Source organism: Pseudophryne corroboree, chromosome 2, assembly GCF_028390025.1.
Source record: "Pseudophryne corroboree isolate aPseCor3 chromosome 2, aPseCor3.hap2, whole genome shotgun sequence".
Taxonomy (NCBI): Eukaryota; Metazoa; Chordata; class Amphibia; order Anura; family Myobatrachidae; genus Pseudophryne; species Pseudophryne corroboree.
In genome coordinates, this window is record NC_086445.1 from 6,502,198 (window position 1) to 6,519,844 (window position 17,647).

At 46.7% G+C, this 17,647-nt stretch overlaps 1 protein-coding gene across 1 annotated transcript in view; it reads right to left on the reverse strand.

Moving 5' to 3' along the window:
* Positions 1-2,079: 2,079 nt before the first annotated feature.
* The window catches only part of TPP1 (tripeptidyl peptidase 1), a 145,270-nt gene continuing 129,702 nt past the window's right edge, over positions 2,080-17,647 (reverse strand). Inside the window, exons 8-13 of the mRNA XM_063950784.1 lie at positions 12,496-12,684; positions 4,880-4,952; positions 3,897-4,017; positions 3,652-3,810; positions 2,826-2,954; positions 2,080-2,747 (exon numbers count right to left, since the gene is read on the reverse strand). Coding sequence (XP_063806854.1) covers positions 2,610-2,747; positions 2,826-2,954; positions 3,652-3,810; positions 3,897-4,017; positions 4,880-4,952; positions 12,496-12,684 — 809 coding nt within the window. The 3' untranslated portion in view covers positions 2,080-2,609. The remainder of the gene's footprint in view (positions 2,748-2,825; positions 2,955-3,651; positions 3,811-3,896; positions 4,018-4,879; positions 4,953-12,495; positions 12,685-17,647) is intronic.

Below are 17,647 nucleotides of genomic sequence, written 5' to 3' on the forward strand. Positions count from 1 at the left end.
GTGCAGGGGGATATGACTCTGATACAGTAAGCACAGTGCAGGGGGATATGACTCTGATGCAGTAAGCACAGTGCAGGGGGATATGACTGATGCAGTAAGCACAGTGCAGGGGGATATGACTGATGCAGTAAGCACAGTGCAGGGGGCATGACTCTGATGCAGTAAGCACAGTGCAGGGGGATATGACTGATGCAGTAAGCACAGTGCAGGGGATATGACTGATGCAGTAAGCACAGTGCAGGGGGGCATGACTCTGATGCAGTAAGCACAGTGCAGGGGGGCATGACTCTGATGCAGTAAGCACAGTGCAGGGGGATATGACTCTGATGCAGTAAGCACAGTGCAGGGGGATATGACTGATGCAGTAAGCACAGTGCAGGGGGATATGACTCTGATGCAGTAAGCACAGTGCAGGGGGATATGACTCTGATGCAGTAAGCACAGTGCAGGGGGATATGACTGATGCAGTAAGCACAGTGCAGGGGGATATGACTGATGCAGTAAGCACAGTGCAGGGGGATATGACTGATGCAGTAAGCACAGTGCAGGGGATATGACTCTGATGCAGTAAGCACAGTGCAGGGGGGCATGACTCTGATGCAGTAAGCACAGTGCAGGGGGATATGACTGATGCAGTAAGCACAGTGCAGGGGGATATGACTGATGCAGTAAGCACAGTGCAGGGGGGCATGACTGATGCAGTAAGCACAGTGCAGGGGGATATGACTGATGCAGTAAGCACAGTGCAGGGGGATATGACTGATGCAGTAAGCACAGTGCAGGGGGATATGACTGATGCAGTAAGCACAGTGCAGGGGGATATGACTGATGCAGTAAGCACAGTGCAGGGGATATGACTGATGCAGTAAGCACAGTGCAGGGGGGCATGACTCTGATGCAGTAAGCACAGTGCAGGGGGATATGACTGATGCAGTAAGCACAGTGCAGGGGGGCATGACTGATGCAGTAAGCACAGTGCAGGGGGGCATGACTGATGCAGTAAGCACAGTGCAGGGGGATATGACTCTGATACAGTAAGCACAGTGCAGGGGGATATGACTCTGATGCAGTAAGCACAGTGCAGGGGGATATGACTGATGCAGTAAGCACAGTGCAGGGGGATATGACTGATGCAGTAAGCACAGTGCAGGGGGCATGACTGATGCAGTAAGCACAGTGCAGGGGGATATGACTGATGCAGTAAGCACAGTGCAGGGGATATGACTGATGCAGTAAGCACAGTGCAGGGGGGCATGACTCTGATGCAGTAAGCACAGTGCAGGGGGGCATGACTCTGATGCAGTAAGCACAGTGCAGGGGGATATGACTCTGATGCAGTAAGCACAGTGCAGGGGGATATGACTGATGCAGTAAGCACAGTGCAGGGGGATATGACTCTGATGCAGTAAGCACAGTGCAGGGGGATATGACTCTGATGCAGTAAGCACAGTGCAGGGGGATATGACTGATGCAGTAAGCACAGTGCAGGGGGATATGACTGATGCAGTAAGCACAGTGCAGGGGGATATGACTGATGCAGTAAGCACAGTGCAGGGGATATGACTCTGATGCAGTAAGCACAGTGCAGGGGGGCATGACTCTGATGCAGTAAGCACAGTGCAGGGGGATATGACTGATGCAGTAAGCACAGTGCAGGGGAATATGACTGATGCAGTAAGCACAGTGCAGGGGGATATGACTGATGCAGTAAGCACAGTGCAGGGGGATATGACTCATGCAGTAAGCACAGTGCAGGGGGGCATGACTCTGATGCAGTAAGCACAGTGCAGGGGGGCATGACTGACGCAGTAAGCGCAGTGCAGGTGGTGTGACTCTGACGCAGTAAGCGTAGTGCAGGTGGTGTGACTCTGATGCAGTAGGCACAGTGCAGTGGGCATGACTCTGATGTAAATTTATGTCTTGCCCTGGGTGGCACACATCCTAGTTTCTGCCCAGCTTTATGGGGCAGAAGAGGGTGTAAACACGTGATCTATAACTGGTAAGTATTAGGCACAAGAAAGGTAATATCGTTAGCGGTAAATAAATGGTAATAACACCTTAGATTAGGAGCAGACTGTATAACATAGAAAATCTATTTATTGTAATCATGGTAAAATCAGAAAGCAAATAAAGGAAATTGATTTCTTCACGTCATTCCTAGCGACTGCTCACATCAGTAATCTACCCATCTCCTCTATCCCCCCACTGCCCATCACTACTGAATACCCCCCTAATATTTCCTTATTGTGCATTTCTGCACTCCCTGAGATTAAATGTGCACTGACTGGGTAACAGCAGCCAGCCAAGGAGGTTCAGATACTGGGTGGGGTGAGGGCGGAGAACCACAGGTGTATGCAGGGAAGAGGTAATCAATCACTACGGGGGTCACACAATGTATATACAGACTTATTCCTTGTCTGACCACCCGCAGCCAGCCCTGTTCTGTATACACACATATACCATCCAGCAGCTGCTGGGACCAGACAGAGGGTTATTGTGCAGGAAGGGAAGCAGAGATTGATCAGTGGTTGTCCAATGTGCTGTCTGAATTCCCGGAGGAGGCCACAGCCGGGTACTGGAGGCACAGCCGGGGCAGAGAGGCAGATGAATCAGAGTAGCAAGGCTTTCAGTAATGCAGGGAAGTTAGGCGTCCCCCAACCAGTCACCGGGTCCCACCCTGGAGCTGCACAGAATCCAACTCCTAACACAAGGTCATCAATGCAGGATAGGTGACATCCCTGGCAGACCTGAGGGTGAGAGAGACGTCAGGGTAGGTGCAGAGAGGGACCACCAGACGGCGTGCACGGGATACGCTCAGTACTTACATCATAAAAAGCGTCCGGAGCCTGCAGGCGGTACAACGCTGGGTTTAGAAAACCCAAGGGAGAGAGGCCCCTTTTTATACGCTGGTCATTTATTAGAGAGAGGATTCCACCGAAGACGGGCGTGGAAGCCTAGAATAAATACAGGGAGCATTCACTGACACGTCACCTACTAACAAGGAGACCTTACCTGACACATTGCAAAGCCCCCAACCCATCATCAGTCACACATTGCCCGGGACCTCCATTATTAGGTCTCCGACCCCCATGGTTATGCGCCTTACAACCCTTCCCCCACTTTCCGTACATTTACCGGAGACATGTCACTGTACACACCATTCCGAGGAACCTAAAAGAGACGTAACTGCACCTGTGAGAGAAGAGGATTCCTGACTCCGGGCCTCCTAGAGATCTCAGCCCAGCCTCAGTGATACCAAAACTGCCTTCCCCGCAGGACCAGGAGTAAGGCAGGTCAGCCAATCAGAGATCAGGGCGCAAGGGGAGCAAGTAAGGGGTATATATACAGGGTGCGAGCATCAGAAGGCAGGGCAGGAAGAACTGGGTGGAGGAGAGGAGGCCACGAGAAACAGCATAGAGAGCAAAGGGATCAGGCCAGAAGGTAGGAGTATCGGGGAGACCAGGGGAAGGGCAGATTAGGAGGATCACGCCAGAGAGGAGCAGGAAGGAAAGAGAACTAATCAGCAGAGGAAGGTAGGAGCTGAGCCACCTCTGTATACTTCTTGATGATGGTGGGGTGACAACAGCCTACGCTCCATGAACCCTGCCTGAAAACGAAGCAAAGGATGTAAGCGTGGCTCTAAACGCTCACCGAGGTGCCAGACACCCATGGAATAGGGACTCGGTCTGTCACAACCCAGTAGTTGTCAGAGAGGGCTGCCACATCAGGGTACGCTCGTCCGCTGTGGTTATAGTAACTGTCTGGTGGCAACTTCTCCATGGACTTCAGATACTTTGATACTGCAGATACCTTCAGGGAAGAGTAGATGGAGACCGGAGATGACCTCTGAGATGAGGAGACTAACAAGCGACACAAGAAGATGATGCCCACCTTACCTGGTAGTCTGGCATGGGGAAGACATTGCTGAATCCACCCCCACTGATGTAATCGGTCACTTCATAAACCACCTGAAAGGGGTTCTTAAAGGACGTTCCGCCAACTGTGGTGACATAAGGACTGAAAGACACCAAGCATTAGGGCATTATACCAAGTCCCATTCTCAATCTATGCCATGGAACGGAGTATAGTAATCTGCACAAAAATCCACAGGATCATTCTCAGATATCAACCCTAACCCCACAAAGTGGTGCGGAGGGGTCACAATGTTCTCTAGCAGTCATTTATAGGCACCCGAAAAGACACTTCCGAAATGTACGGAATTAGAATAATTGTGTGATTACCTCCCTGAGGCATAGAGTAACGCCACCTGGCCTTTCCATGCTGTCCTACCTGACCATGCCACCCTAGTCTACACTACTTCCTCATTCCACCATAACCTCCCGTGATTCCACAATACCTTCCCATGCCATCCTACGCCTCACTGCCTGCCCATGCCACATTATGCCTCGTTTCACAATATATGCACATTCCAGCCTACACTATACTGCTGCCTATGACACACCACCTACCCATCTACATTCTATGCTACGACATACCGCCTGCCATTACCTCCATACTATCAGTATTACACTACACACTGCACTGCAATGCTTTACACGGCTAAACCTGTTTCTAATGAGCGTGATCAGCATGATATGGGGAGGGGACAACTGCATATCGCCCCGCCACCTCCCATCACTTTACACTGAAGATCCGGCAGGATATTACAATTGAATTCCGCCCCATAATCTTATAGTGTGTAACGAGCTGGAGATGTACCGTTATATACAGCCAGCACACAGCACTCACCTGGGGGCACTTCCTTGGGCCCCGTATAGTAAGACGCATCGTTCTATCCGGCCTGTACACAGCACTCACCTGGGGGCCCTGTACTGTAAGCTCTACTGTTACACATGGCTGGTATGCAGAACTTACTCACCTGGAGGCTGGGAAGCTTGGCCGGAAGACATTTTTCTCTTTACCAACGGTTCTGCAACCAGCTCCGTCATCACCTAAAAATGTAATTACAAAAGGCTGTTATCTGATTGACATAAAGGATAAAAATAGTATTAATGGCACTATACTGGAAACTACTAAGGAGGAAAGGGATCTAGGAGTCACTATCTCAGGTGACATAAAGGATAAATATAGTATTAATGGCACTATACTGGGGACTACTGAGGAGGAAAGGGATCTAGGAGTCACTATTTCAGGTGACATAAAGGATAAATATAGTATTAATGGCGCTATACTGGAAACTACTGAGGAGGAAAGGGATCTAGGAGTCACTATTTCAGGTGACAGGATAAATATAGTATTAATGGCACTATACTGGGAACTACTGAGGAGGAAAGGGATCTAGGAGTCACTATCTCAGGTGACATAAAGGATAAATATAGTATTAATGGCACTATACTGGAAACTACTGAGGAGGAAAGGGATCTAGGAGTCACTATCTCATGTGACATAAAGGATAAATATAGTATTAATGGCACTATACTGGGAACTACTGAGGAGGAAAGGGATCTAGGAGTCACTATTTCAGGTGACATAAAGGATAAATATAGTATTAATGGCACTATACTGGGAACTACTGAGGAGGAAAGGGATCTAGGAGTCACTATTTCAGGTGAAGGATAAATATAGTATTAATGGCACTATACTGGGAACTACTGAGGAGGAAAGGTATCTGGGACTCACTATTTCAGGTGACATAGGATAAATATAGTATTAATGGCACTATACTGGAAACTACTGAGGAGGAAAGGGATCTAGGAGTCATTATTTCAGGTGAAGGATAAATATAGTATTAATGGCACTATACTGGGAACTACTGAGGAGGAAAGGGATCTAGGAGTCACTATCTCAGGTGACAGGATAAATATAGTATTAATGGCACTATACTGGGAACTACTGAGGAGGAAAGGGATCTGGGAGTCACTATTTCAGGTGACATAAAGGATAAATATAGTATTAATGGCACTATACTGGAAACTATTGAGGAGGAAAGGGATCTAGGAGTCACTATTTCAGGTGACAAAGGATAAATATAGTATTAATGGCACTATACTGGGAACTACTGAGGAGGAAAGGGATCTAGGAGTCACTATTTCAGGTGACAGGATAAATATAGTATTAATGGCACTATACTGGGAACTACTGAGGAGGAAAGGGATCTAGGAGTCACTATCTCAGGTGACATAAAGGATAAATATAGTATTAATGGCACTATACTGGGAACTACTGAGGAGGAAAGGGATCTAGGAGTCACTATCTCAGGTGACATAAAGGATAAATATAGTATTAATGGCACTATACTGGAAACTACTGAGGAGGAAAGGGAACTAGGAGTCACTATTACAGATGACAAAGGATAAATATAGTATTAATGGCACTATACTGGAAACTACTGAGGAGGAAAGGGATCTAGGAGTCACTATTACAGGTGACAAAGGATAAATATAGTATTAATGGCACTATACTGGGAACTACTGAGGAGGAAAGGGATCTAGTAGTCACTATCTCAGGTGACATAAAGGATAAATATAGTATTAATGGCACTATACTGGGGACTACTGAGGAGGAAAGGGATCTAGGAGTCACTATCTCAGGTGACATAAAGGATAAATATAGTATTAATGGCACTATACTGGGAACTACTGAGGAGGAAAGGGATCTAGTAGTCACTATCTCAGGTGACATAAAGGATAAATATAGTATTAATGGCACTATACTGGGGACTACTGAGGAGGAAAGGGATCTAGGAGTCACTATCTCAGGTGACAAAGGATAAATATAGTATTAATGGCACTATACTTGGGAACTACTGAGAAGGAAAGGGATCTAGGAGTCACTATTACAGGTGACATAAAGGATAAATATAGTATTAATGGCACTATACTGGGGACTACTGAGGAGGAAAGGGATCTAGGAGTCACTATCTCAGGTGACATAAAGGATAAATATAGTATTAATGGCACTATACTGGGAACTACTGAGGAGGAAAGGGATCTAGTAGTCACTATCTCAGGTGACATAAAGGATAAATATAGTATTAATGGCACTATACTGGGGACTACTGAGGAGGAAAGGGATCTAGGAGTCACTATCTCAGGTGACATAAAGGATAAATATAGTATTAATGGCACTATACTGGGGACTACTGAGGAGGAAAGGGATCTAGGAGTCACTATAACAGGTGACAAAGGATAAATATAGTAATAATGGCACTATACTGGAAACTACTGAGGAGGAAAGGGATCTAGGAGTCACTATCTCAGGTGACATAAAGGATAAACATAGTATTAATGGCACTATACTTGGGAACCACTGAGGAGGAAAGGGATCTAGAAGTCACTATTTCAGCGGTGACATAAAGGATAAATATAGTATTAATGGCACTATACTGAAAACTACTGAGGAGGAAAGGGATCTAGGAGTCACTATTTCAGGTGACATAAAGGATAAATATAGTATTAATGGCACTATACTGGGGACTACTGAGGAGGAAAGGGATCTAGGAGTCACTATTTCAGGTGACATAAAGGATAAATATAGTATTAATGGCACTATACTGGATACTACTGAGGAGGAAAGGGATCTAGGAGTCACTATTTCAGGTAACATAAAGGATACATATAGTATTAATGGCACTATACTGGAAACTACTGAGGAGGAAAGGGACCTAGAAGTCACTATCTCAGGTGATATAAAGGATAAATATAGTATTAAAGGCACTATACTGGAAACTACTGAGAAGGAAAGGGATCTAGGAGTCACTGTTTCAGGTGACAAAGGATAAATATAGTATTACTGGCACTATACTGGGGACTACTGAGGAGGAAAGGGATCTAGGAGTCACTATTTCAGGTGACATAAAGGATAAATATAGTATTAATGGTACTATACTGGAAACTACTGAGGAGGAAAGGGATCTAGGAGTCACTATCTCAGGTGACATAAAGGATAAATATAGTATAATGGCTCTATACTGGAAAATACTGAGGAGGAAAGGGATCTAGGAGTCACTATTTCAGGTGACAAAGGATAAATATAGTATTAATGGCACTATACTGGAAACTACTGAGGAGGAAAGGGATCTAGGAGTCACTATTTCAGGTGACATAAAGGATAAATAGAGTATAATGGCTCTATACTGGAAACTACTGAGGAGGAAAGGGATCTAGGAGTCACTATCTCAGGTGACAAAGGATAAATATAGTATTAATGGCACTATACTGGAAACTACTGAGGAGGAAAGGGATCTAGGAGTCACTATTTCAGGTGACATAAAGGATAAATATAGTATTAATGGCACTATACTGGAAACTACTGAGGAGGAAAGGGATCTAGGAGTCACTATTTCAGGTGACATAAAGGATAAATATAGTATTAATGGTACTATACTGGAAACTACTGAGGAGGAAAGGGATCTAGGAGTCACTATCTCAGGTGACATAAAGGATAAATATAGTATAATGGCTCTATACTGGAAACTACTGAGGAGGAAAGGGATCTAGGAGTCACTATTTCAGGTGACAAAGGATAAATATAGTATTAATGGCGCTATACTGGGAACTACTGAGGAGGAAAGGGATCTAGGAGTCACTATTTCAGGTGACAAAGGATAAATATAGTATAATGGCTCTATACTGGAAACTACTGAGGAGGAAAGGGATCTAGGAGTCACTATCTCAGGTGACAAAGGATAAATATAGTATTAATGGCACTATACTGGAAACTACTGAGGAGGAAAGGGATCTAGGAGTCACTATTTCAGGTGACATAAAGGATAAATATAGTATTAATGGCACTATACTGGAAACTACTGAGGAGGAAAGGGATCTAGGAGTCACTATCTCAGGTGACATAAAGGATAAATATAGTATTAATGGCACTATACTGGAAACTACTGAGGAGGAAAGGGATCTAGGAGTCATTATTTCAGGTGACATAAAGGATAAATATAGTATTAATGGCGCTATACTGGAAACTACTGAGGAGGAAAGGGATCTAGGAGTCACTATTTCAGGTGACATAAAGGATAAATATAGTATTAATGGCTCTATACTGGAAACTACTGAGGAGGAAAGGGATCTAGGAGTCACTATTTCAGGTGACATAAAGGATAAATATAGTATAATGGCTCTATACTGGAAACTACTGAGGAGGAAAGGGATCTAGGAGTCACTATCTCAGGTGACAAAGGATAAATATAGTATTAATGGCACTATACTGGAAACTACTGAGGAGGAAAGGGATCTAGGAGTCACTATTTCAGGTGACATAACGTATAAATATAGTATTAATGGCGCTATACTGGGAACTACTGAGGAGGAAAGGGATCTAGGAGTCACTATTTCAGGTGACAAAGGATAAATATAGTATTAATGGCACTATACTGGAAACTACTGAGGAGGAAAGGGATCTAGGAGTCACTATTTCAGGTGACATAAAGGATAAATATAGCATTAATGGCACTATACTGGAAACTACTTAGGAGGAAAGGGATCTAGGAGACACTATCTCAGGTGATATAAAGGATAAATATAGTATTACTGGCACTATACTGGAAACTACTGAGGAGGAAAGGGATCTAGGAGTCACTATTTCAGGTGACATAAAGGATAAATATAGTATAATGGCACTATACTGGAACTACTGAGGAGGAAAGGGATCTAGGAGTCACTATTACAGGTGACATAAAGGATAAATACAGTATTAATGGCACTATACTGGAAACTACTGAGGAGGAAAGGGATCTAGGAGTCACTATTACAGGTGACATAAAGGATAAATACAGTATTAATGGCACTATACTGGAAACTACTGAGGAGGAAAGGGATCTAGGAGTCACTATTACAGGTGACATAAAGGATAAATATAGTAATAATGGCACTATACTGGAAACTACTGAGGAGGAAAGGGATCTAGGAGTCACTATTACAGGTAACATAAAGGATAAATACAGTATTAATGGCACTATACTGGGGACTAACGAGGAGGAAAGGGATCTAGGAGTCACTATTTCAGGTGACATAAAGGATAAATATAGTATTAATGGCACTATACTGGAAACTACTGAGGAGGAAAGGGATCTAGGAGTCACTATTACAGGTGACATAAAGGATAAATATAGTATTAATGGCACTATACTGGAAACTACTGAGGAGGAAAGGGATCTAGGAGTCACTATTTCATGTGACAAAGGATAAATATAGTATTAATGGCACTATACTGGAAACTACTGAGGAGGAAAGGGATCTAGGAGTCACTATTTCAGGTGACATAAAGGATAAATATAGTATTAATGGCACTATACTGGGAACTACTGAGGAGGAAAGGGATCTAGGAGTCACTATCTCAAGTGACATAAAGGATACATATAGTGCTAATGGCACTATACTGGAAACTACTGAGGAGGAAAGGGATCTAGGAGTCACTATTACAGGTGACATAAAGGATAAATATAGTATTAATGGCACTATACTGGGAACTACTGAGGAGGAAAGGGATCTAGGAGTCACTATTTCAGGTGACATAAAGGCTAAATATAGTATTAATGGCACTATACTGGAAACTACTGAGGAGGAAAGGGATCTAGGAGTCACTATCTCAGGTGACATAAAGGATAAATATAGTATTAATGGCACTATACTGGGAACTACTGAGGAGGAAAGGGATCTAGGAGTCACTATCTCAGGTGACATAAAGGATAAATATAGTATTAATGGCACTATACTGGAAACTACTGAGGAGGAAAGGGATCTAGGAGTCACTATTTCATGTGACATAAAGGATAAATATAGTATTAATGGCACTATACTGGAAACTACTGAGGAGGAAAGGGATCTAGGAGTCACTATTTCAGGTGACATAAAGGATAAATATAGTATTAATGGCGCTATACTGGAAACTACTGAGGAGGAAAGGGATCTAGGAGTCACTATTTCAGGTGACATAAAGGATAAATATAGTATTAATGGCACTATACTGGAAACTACTGAGGAGGAAAGAGATCTAGGAATCACTATTTCAGGTGACATAAAGGATAAATATAGTATTAATGGCACTATACTGGAAACTACTGAGGAGGAAAGGGATCTAGGAGTCACTATTTCAGGTGACATAAAGGATAAATATAGTATTAATGGCACTATACTGGGAGCTACTGAGGAGGAAAGGGATCTAGGAGTCACTATTTCAGGTGACAAAGGATAAATATTGTATTATTGGCACTATACTGGGGACTACTGAGGAGGAAAGGGATCTAGGAGTCACTATTTCAGGTGACATAAAGGATAAATATAGTATTAATGGCACTATACTGGGAGCTACTGAGGAGGAAAGGGATCTAGGAGTCACTATTTCAGGTGACATAAAGGATAAATATTGTATTATTGGCACTATACTGGGGACTACTGAGGAGGAAAGGGATCTAGGAGTCACTATTTCAGGTGACATAAAGGATAAATATAGTATTAATGGCACTATACTGGGAGCTACTGAGGAGGAAAGGGATCTAGGAGTCACTATTTCAGGTGACATAAAGGATAAATATTGTATTATTGGCACTATACTGGGGACTACTGAGGAGGAAAGGGATCTAGGAGTCACTATCTCAGGTAACATAAAGGATAAATATAGTATTAATGGCAGTATACTGGAAACTACTGAGGAGGAAAGGGATCTAGGAGTCACTATTTCAGGTGACAAAGTATAAATATAGTATTAATGGCGCTATACTGGGAACTACTGAGGAGGAAAGGGATCTAGGAGTCACTATTTCAGGTGACAAAGTATAAATATAGTATTAATGGCGCTATACTGGGAACTACTGAGGAGGAAAGGGATCTAGGAGTCACTATTTCAGGTGACATAAAGGATAAATATAGTATTAATGGCACTATACTGGAACTACTGAGGAGGAAAGGGATCTAGGAGTCACTATTTCAGGTGACATAAAGGATAAATATAGTATTATTGGCACTATACTGGGGACTACTGAGGAGGAAAGGGATCTAGGAGTCACTATTTCAGGTGACATAAAGGATAAATATAGTATTATTGGCACTATACTGGGAACTACTGAGGAGGAAAGGGATCTAGGAGTCACTATTTCAGGTAACATAAAGGATAAATATAGTATTAATGGCACTATACTGGGAACTACTGAGGAGGAAAGGGATCTAGGAGTCACTATCTCAGGTGACATAAAGGATAAATATAGTAATAATGGTGCTATACTGGAAACTACTGAGGAGGAAAGGGATCTAGGAGTCATTATTTCAGGTGACATAAAGGATAAATATAGTATTAATGGCGCTATACTGGGGACTAACGAGGAGGAAAGGGATCTACAGATGGAACAATGCCAATTGTGGCTTTGTCTGTGCCTGGGCGCGCCTGCCTAGGCACACCCTTCACCGCGTCTGGGTAAGTAGCTGTAAGGAACATGTTATAATGTAAGAATTGTAGCCCTGCTTTTCACATGACCACAATAGGCTCCTCCGTGGGTGACCGGGAGGAAGTTACTGACACTACCGCGGCAATTACCTGATGCAAACAGGATTGTGAGACCTCTGGCTGCTGCCTTCATGAACTCCACATTAATTCTCTCCATGAAAGCCACAGACAGACTGTCCTCATCATCACCATAGCTGATGGTATGTACCCACGGGAGCGAAGACATGTTACTCAGCAACAACATCCATTCTAGGAATGGTTCCTGGGACTCGTGGCGTCCTGTGGAGATGAAACAGATATGTTTGGTTTGTACAATGAGATGGAACTGGAACAGCAGATAAGTGGTGCGGAGACCTCACAGCATGTAGTGCAATCACAGGAAGGAGTGCTAGAGACCTCACAGCATGTAGTGCAATCACAGGCAGGAGCGCTACAGAGAGGCCGACCTCACAGCATGTAGTGTAATCACAGGCAGGAGCGCTACATAGAGGCCGACCTCACAGCATATAGTGCAATCACAGGAAGGAGTGCTAGAGACCTCACAGCATGTAGTGCAATCACAGGAAGGAACGCTACAGAGAGTCCGACCTCACAGCATGTAGTGCAATCACAGGCAGGAGTGCTACAGAGAGGCCGACCTCACAGCATGTAGTGCAATCACAGGAAGGAGTGCTACAGACCTCACAGCACATAGAGCAATCACAGGCAGGAGCGCTACAGAGAGGCAACATCACAGCATGTAGTGCAATCACAGGCAGGAGCGCTACAGAGAGGCAACCACACAGCATGTAGTGCAATCACAGGCAGGAGAGCTACAGAGAGGCCGACCTCACAGCATGTAGTGCAATCACAGGAAGGAGTGCTACAGACCTCACAGCATGTAGTGCAATCACAGGCAGGAGCGCTACAGAGAGGCGACCTCACAGCATGTAGTGTAATCACAGGAAGGAACGCTACAGAGAGGCCGACCTCACAGCATGTAGTGCAATCACAGGCAGGAGTGCTACAGAGAGGCCGACCTCACAGCATGTAGTGCAATCACAGGCAGGAGCGTAACAGAGAGGCAACCTCACAGCATGTAGTGCAATCACAGGAATGAACGCTACAGAGAGGCCGACCTCACAGCATGTAGTGCAATCACAGGCAGGAGTGCTACAGAGAGGCCGACCTCACAGCATGTAGTGCAATCACAGGCAGGAGTGCTACAGAGAGGCTGACCTCACAGCATGTAGTGCAATCACAGGCAGGAGCGCTACAGAGAGGCCGACCTCACAGCATGTAGTGCAATCACAGGCAGGAGGGTAACAGAGAGGCCGACCTCACAGCATGTAATGCAATCACAGGCAGGAGCGAAACAGAGAGGCCGACCTCAAAGCATGTAGTGCAATCACAGGCAGGAGCGAAACAGAGAGGCCGACCTCACAGCATGTAGTGCAATCACAGGCAGGAGCGCTACAGAGAGGCCGACCTCACAGCATGTAGTGCAATCACAGGCAGGAGCGCTACAGAGAGGCCGACCACACAGCATGTAGTGCAATCACAGGCAGGAGTGCTACAGAGAGGCCGACCTCACAGCATGTAGTGCAATCACAGGAAGGAACGCTACAGAGAGGCGACCTCACAGCATGTAGTGCAATCACAGGCAGGAGCGCTACAGAGAGGCCGACCTCACAGCATGTAGTGCAATCACAGGAAGGAACGCTACAGAGAGGCGACCTCACAGCATGTAGTGCAATCACAGGCAGGAGAGCTACAGAGAGGCCGACCTCACAGCATGTAGTGCAATCACAGGAAGGAGTGCTAGAGACCTCACAGCATGTAGTGCAATCACAGTCAGGAGCGCTACAGAGAGGCGACCTCACAGCATGTAGTGTAATCACAGGAAGGAACGCTACAGAGAGACCGACCTCACAGCATGTAGTGCAATCACAGGCAGGAGTGCTACAGAGAGGCTGACCTCACAGCATGTAGTGCAATCACAGGCAGGAGCGCTACAGAGAGGCCAAACTCACAGCATGTAGTGCAAACACAGGCAGGAGCGTAACAGAGAGGCCGACCTCACAGCATGTAGTGCAATCACAGGCAGGAGTGCTACAGAGAGGCCGACCTCACAGCATGTAGTGCAATCACAGGCAGGAGCGCTACAGAGAGGCCAAACTCACAGCATGTAGTACAAACACAGGCAGGAGCGTAACAGAGAGGCCGACCTCACAGCATGTAGTGCAATCACAGGCAGGAGCGAAACAGAGAGGCCGACCTCACAGCATGTAGTGCAATCACAGGCAGGAGCGCTACAGAGAGGCTGACCTCACAGCATGTAGTGCAATCACAGGCAGGAGCGCTACAGAGAGGCCAAAATCACAGCATGTAGTACAAACACAGGCAGGAGCGTAACAGAGAGGCCGACCTCACAGCATGTAGTGCAATCACAGGCAGGAGCGAAACAGAGAGGCCGACCTCACAGCATGTAGTGCAATCACAGGCAGGAGCGAAACAGAGAGGCCGACCTCACAGCATGTAGTGCAATCACAGGCAGGAGCGCTACAGAGAGGACTAACTCACAGCATGTAGTGCAAACACAGGCAGGAGTGCTACAGAGAGGTCGACCACACAGCATGTAGTGCAATTACAGGAAGGAGTGCAATCACAGGCAGGAGCGCTACAGAGAGGCGACCTCACAGCATGTAGTGCAATCACAGGCAGGAGCGCTACAGAGAGGCCAAACTCACAGCATGTAGTGCAAACACAGGCAGGAGCGCTACAGAGAGGCCGACCTCACAGCATGTAGTGCAATCACAGGCAGGAGCGCTACATACACAGAGGTGACCTCACAGCATGTAGTGCAATCACAGGCAGGAGCGCTATAGAGAGGCCAACCTCACAGCATGTAGTGCAGTCACAGGCAGGAGCGCTACAGAGAGGCCGACCTCACAGCATGTAGCGCAAACACAGGCAGGAGCGCTACAGAGAGGCGACCTCACAGCATGTAGTGCAATCACAGGCAGGAGCGCTACAGAGAGGCCAAACTCACAGCATGTAGTGCAGTCACAGGCAGGAGCGCTACAGAGAGGCCGACCTCACAGCATGTAGTGCAGTCACAGGCAGGAGCGCTACACAGAGGTGACCTCACAGCATGTAGTGCAATCACAGGCAGGAGCGCTATAGAGAGGCCAACCTCACAGCATGTAGTGCAGTCACAGGCAGGAGCGCTACAGAGAGGCCGACCTCACAGCATGTAGTGCAGTCACAGGCAGGAGCGCTACAGAGAGGCCGACCTCACAGCATGTAGCGCAATCACAGGCAGGAGCGCTATAGAGAGGCCGACCTCACAGCATGTAGTGCAATCACAGGCAGGAGCGCTACAAAGAGGCCGGCCTCACAGAATGTAGTGCAATCACAGGCAGGAGCGCTACAGAGAGGCTGACCTCACAGCATGTAGTGCAATCACAGGCAGGAGCGCTACAAAGAGGCCGACCTCACAGCATGTAGTGCAATCACAGGCAGGAGCGCTACAGAGAGGCCGACCTCACAGCATATAGTGCAATCACAGGCAAGAGTGCTACAGAGAGGCCGACCTCACAGCATATAGTGCAATCACAGGCAGGAGCGCTACAGAGAGGCCGGCCTCACAGCATGTAGTGCAATCACAGGCAGGAGCGCTACAGAGAGGTGACATCACAGCATGTAGTGCAATCACAGGCAGGAGCTCTACACAGAGGTGACCTCACAGCATGTAGTGCAATCACAGGCAGGAGCGCTACAGAGAGGTGACCTCACAGCATGTAGTGCAATCACAGGCAGGAGCGCTACAGAGAGGCCGACCTCACCGCATGTAGTGCAATCACAGGCAGGAGTGCTACAGAGAGGTGACCTCACAGCATGTAGTGCAATCACAGGCAGGAGCGCTACAGAGAGGCAACCTCACAGTATGTAGTGCAATCACAGGCAGGAGCGCTACACAGAGATTACCTCACAGCATGTAGTGCAATCACAGGCAGGAGCGCTACAGAGAGGTGACCTCACAGCATGTAGTGCAATCACAGGCAGGAGTGCTACAGAGAGGTGACCTCACAGCATGTAGTGCAATCACAGGCAGGAGCGCTACAGAGAGGCAACCTCACAGCATGTAGTGTAATCACAGGCAGGAGCGCTACACAGAGATTACCTCACAGCATGTAGTGCAATCACAGGCAGAAGCGCTACAGAGAGGTGACCTCACAGCATGTAGTGCAATCACAGGCAGGAGCGCTACAGAGAGGCCGACCTCACAGCATGTAGTGCAATCACAGGCAGGAGCGCTACAGAGAGGTGACCTCACAGCATGTAGTGCAATCACAGGCAGGAGCGCTACAGAGAGGCAACCTCACAGCATGTAGTGCAATCACAGGCAGGAGCGCTACAGAGAAGTGACCTCACAGCATGTAGTGCAATCACAGGCAGGAGCGCTACAGAGAGGCAACCTCACAAAATGTAGTGCAATCACAGGCAGGAGCGCTACAGAGAGGCAACCTCACAGCATGTAGTGCAATCACAGGCAGGAGCGCTACAGAGAGGTGACCTCACAGCATGTAGTGCAATCACAGGCAGAAGCGCTACAGAGAGGTGACCTCACAGCATGTAGTGCAATCACAGGCAGGAGCGCTACAGAGAGGCCGACCTCACAGCATGTAGTGCAATCACAGGCAGGAGCGCTACAGAGAGGTGACCTCACAGCATGTAGTGCAATCACAGGCAGGAGCGCTACAGAGAGGCAACCTCACAGCATGTAGTGCAATCACAGGCAGGAGCGCTACAGAGAAGTGACCTCACAGCATGTAGTGCAATCACAGGCAGGAGCGCTACAGAGAGGCAACCTCACAAAATGTAGTGCAATCACAGGCAGGAGCGCTACAGAGAGGCAACCTCACAGCATGTAGTGCAATCACAGGCAGGAGCGCTACAGAGAGGCAACCTCACAGCATGTAGTGCAATCACAGGCAGGAGCGCTACAGAGAGGTGACCTCACAGCATGTAGTGCAATCACAGGCAGGAGCGCTACAGAGAGGCCGACCTCACAGCATGTAGTGCAATCACAGGCAGGAGCGCTACAGAGAGGCGACCTCACAGAATGTAGTGCAATCACAGGCAGGAGCGCTACAGAGAGGCCGACCTCACAGCATGTAGTGCAATCACAGGCAGGAGTGCTACAGAGAGGTGACCTCACAGCATGTAGTGCAATCACAGGCAGGAGCGCTACAGAGAG